The following is a 4,110-nucleotide window of genomic DNA, read 5'->3' as shown; positions in this document are numbered from 1 at the left end:
TTATAACTAGGTGATAACTGTAGTAATAGTGATCACCTTGCGTGAATGAATGTGCATTTAATAGAGGTTCATGGGAGCCCCTATGTGCATATTAATGTTAAATAACAATCACCAAAGTTGCTTCTTTTTTTCAAGACTTTACAACCACACACACTATTGTTTACAATATTGTTTATTAAAATGTGAAAAAATATAGGCACTTTTTTCGAATTTTTGTTGTACAGGTTTTACATGTCATGGTATATACATAAAATAATGGTATACTTTGAATCTGCAGGTTTTGATTAAAACAAAAAAAAAACAATAGATCATATGTGTTGGTTTTTCACTTAATATGGCCTACAATAACGTTTAAATGTGTGCAGCATCTAGAAACTCAAAAACAGCTCAGCACAGGGGTGGAAATGGCTCAGAAATTAAGGGGTTTAAATGGCTGGCCTCTCCTACCCCCACAGGGAGGATAAATTTACTTTTTAGATTTTATTTATTTATTTTATTAATGGTGGGGGTCCGGAGACAAGCGCCCACACACTACATTTTCCAGAGACAAGGTGTATGGGATGTGCTGCTTTATGTCAAAACAGAAACGCGTAAGCCCTTCCAGGCTACATTGATTCCTATTTTGATATTAGATGTTGGATTATCCTGATGATTTGTTTTAAATCATTTTTAATAAAGTGGAATTTTTTACTGCATTTTGCAGACTTCTTCTGTTTTTATTTACCTGTAACCAGTACCGCTGCAGTCTTGGCGTGAGAGCAAGAAAACCCCAGGACAGGTGTATGACATCACTCTTGGATCACGTGAAACGCCGCGTTAGAAGAGGAGCAGTGGAGAGAACTGGTGTTCGAGTAAGAGACGGAGCTGTTGAGGGAATAGTCACACAGCGCTTAAAGAGTCTCCTCTGCCTTTGACGGAAGGTCCCAGGATTCCATAAGAGTATTTATGCCAGTGACACAAGATTAGTTTGTGAGTACATGCATAAGGGCATGCATATCACATAACACTGTATACCGTAGTGTACAAGGATCTTTGTGATAGTCATTGGTCCTGGAACATTTATTGGCACATGTACTGTGAGAATTGTTAATAGAGAGACTCGTTCATTCGTTTGAACATATGTGCTGCTTTATGCACAGAGATTTCACAGTCACAGATATGGGTGTGTAATGGAAGCTGGTCCTACGTCATTGGTTGGCTAAGTGAGGAGGAGGTTGTGAGAGCCGGTGTTCTGACAGATCAGCCAATTCATCAGAGTAGCCAATCACTTTACTTTCAGTGACGTAGAATCAGCTGCCTGACTACAAATTCACTCACCGTGTCACATTCCAATTGCTCCTTGTTAATGAGACACTGCACAGGGTCACCACATTCCAATCGCTCCTTTTTCATATACACGATGCACTGTAATTCCGCCATCTACACCATCTTTTTTGCCTCCACCTGGGAGGTTCAAGGGGGGCTTTCACCCTCCTTGTAAACCTCATTCCTAGAGATTCACTTGGGGTGGATGCATGAGGATCCCATTGAACCCTCAAGTTGGAGGCAAAAAAAAATAGTGAAGATGGGAAATTTACAGTGCAGCGTATAAATGTCTGGTTAATAAGCAATTCCATTGTCCAGATTTGCTACTTGTGGTGGAGCGCGTGCGCAGTGAGTTAATTTGTGGTCATACAACTGATGCATGTCAATGGAAATGACATGACTGGCTAATCTAATGAAATTGGCTGATCTGTCAGAACACCGTGCCCACTGCAGCAGGCAATGCTCTCTCTGTGTAGGGGAGGGAGCAGGTCTGGTCTCAATAAATGAGGATGTGAGCTGCTCAGAGAACGGCAAGGCTCTGCTATATCCAATGTTTACTCCAGGTAATGGCCTTGGGGGTGGTGTTGCGAATTATACATTTTACCGGCGAATGACACATAAGTTATGTAAGTATTTACAACGGGAACGTCACACATTTGTTCCCTGGCAGAATGACAAGTAGATGGCAGTGGGCCCCTGTGGTGCAGAAGGGCAGCTCAGTGGGCTTCTAACTTTTATATCTATATATATATATATATTATTAAAAAAAAAACTTTAATGTCCCCTTAAGGATAACTGGTTTATAAAGCAACAAAAATTATATTGCAACATTACTTAAATCTGACCATTTGGTACCAGACATTTGTAGGAAATGTATTATTTCTGTGTTTAATATCCATAAACTAATATGCAGCCCATACAGCTTCTAAAATATTGATCTGTGGTCCCCATGTGTTACGAAGTGTGTCCTCATTAAGATATATATGTATATACTGTATATTATTTATATATATATATATATATATATAATTTTTCTTTATATATATATATATATATATATATATATATATATATATATATATATATATATATATATATATTATAATTCTTTATGATTTTAATATTTCAGGATTTAATACATTATATAAATATTAGATTCTTGGTTACACATCCTTAAATAATTTAATTTACTTCAGAATGTGCACGGTATGTTATTTGTTATGCTGCCCTCTATACTAAATAGGAATCATGGACAAGAAGTTGTAACAGTGACACAGCACTTACTTTGGGAATAAATATACAGCTCAGAATGAGGTATTAGGATATTTTGACTGATGAAATCAACAGTTAATTTAGTCTCTGAGGCTAGCAATGTGAGTCACAGTGTTATGAACAAATACTATGGCATGTATGGCACTGACGGGGAATGCAGGAAGGATCTGGAAGGGTCTGGAAGGGGTATAAAAACTACTGATTGCACTCAACAGTGAATAAAACCTACAGGAAGCAGAACCAGCTAAACAACTTAAAGGGACATCTACAACCTAAGATCACCATGCTTTGTACACACTTCTCAAGGAAGCCCAGTGTTAGCCCTCTCAGCCTCCTGTTGCAGCCTCTATGGCCAGTGTCTGGAGACCTCTTTTCTGTGGTGGAACAGGAGATGATCAGGACAGTAGCAGCAATAAAGCAGAGGATGCCGCAGCTTGACCAGTTTCATCAGCAGCTCCTGCAAGAGATAACACTTCAACAGGACAAGATCCGACCTGTGCAGGGCCCTTGTGAGACATCATCAAAAGATGGAGGCTTCATGCTGTGTCTGGGAGTTGAGGATTTCTCACCCCAAGAGCTGACAGTCAAACTGCTGGGAGGAAAACTATTGTTGACTGGAGCAAAGGAATCAAAGAGAGATGATGGCAGAGGCTCTTTCTCATACAAGTGTCAAATCTTGAGAAAAGAGTCCGATCTTCCCCAGGATATTAACGTGGATGAGCTGAGCTGCACAGTGACTGCTGATGGACAGCTGCGTATAGAAGCCCCACGAGTGGCTCCCCCTGCTGGTCAAGAGAGAACAGTCCCTATCCAGCTTTCAGGAACAAATAAGGCCATACAGAGCACAGACCAGAATGCAGAGAGCAACAAAGAGACAAAAGAAAGGAGATAAATGCATAAGAAGTACCCGTCATAATTACAACTCTCAATTTATATATTATAAATAAAACATTTTGCTTTTAGAGAAATGTTTCTTTTGTTTAGACTTGTATTGTTTATTTGGTTTGTGTATGTGGTGGTTACCAAATTGATATTGCAATGTTCATTAAACATATAGACTACAGTAAATATGTTAATGCCATTTCAACATCACAGTGTGCCACTTTATCTGACATAACAAAAACACACACACATTTATCTTAACCCCCTTAACTCTGCCCCTCCCCCAACATGGATTTGTCATATTTACTGTGAAATCATTGTCACAAACAATAACTAAACTCATTAGATACCAGGGATTTTACAGAAAATATGTGAAAAATAAACACAGAATAAGCAACGAGGCAAGAGGAAAAGGGTAATTTACAAAATGACAAGGCCATAGGGAGTACAGTGACAGAGAGGGAGCAAACAGGATACCATTAACAAGAGAAGTACAAACACAGGCTCAAAGAGATGTCAGCTTGCAGACCAATTATTTGCTTTCTGTGAATACCCAGCAAAGATATACAGGGTCTCGCAAGTTTACCCAATCTAAATGTAGGAATTACAGGGTAAATAGGATAAAATGTTTGATAAAACAAGAGGGAGACT

At 39.0% G+C, this 4,110-nt stretch overlaps 1 protein-coding gene across 1 annotated transcript; it reads left to right on the top strand.

The window, feature by feature from the left end:
- The first annotated feature begins 2,791 nt into the window (after window positions 1-2,791).
- Window positions 2,792-3,545, top strand: LOC128641627 (heat shock protein beta-11-like). Its single transcript, XM_053694165.1, has one exon. The coding sequence runs from the start codon at window positions 2,861-2,863 to the stop codon at window positions 3,467-3,469; it is 609 nt and encodes a 202-aa protein (XP_053550140.1). The 5' UTR covers window positions 2,792-2,860; the 3' UTR covers window positions 3,470-3,545.
- The last annotated feature ends 565 nt before the right edge of the window (window positions 3,546-4,110 follow it).

Source organism: Bombina bombina, chromosome 1, assembly GCF_027579735.1.
Source record: "Bombina bombina isolate aBomBom1 chromosome 1, aBomBom1.pri, whole genome shotgun sequence".
Lineage (NCBI taxonomy): Eukaryota > Metazoa > Chordata > Amphibia > Anura > Bombinatoridae > Bombina > Bombina bombina.
The sequence above is the reverse complement of the archived record's forward strand: the minus strand, read 5'-3'. Positions and strand labels throughout refer to the sequence as shown.

What these genes read in the sequence shown, in the direction of transcription:
- LOC128641627 (XM_053694165.1), top strand. Translation starts at nt 2,861, where the DNA reads ATGCTTTGTACACACTTCTCAAGGAAGCCCAGTGTTAGCCCTCTCAGC.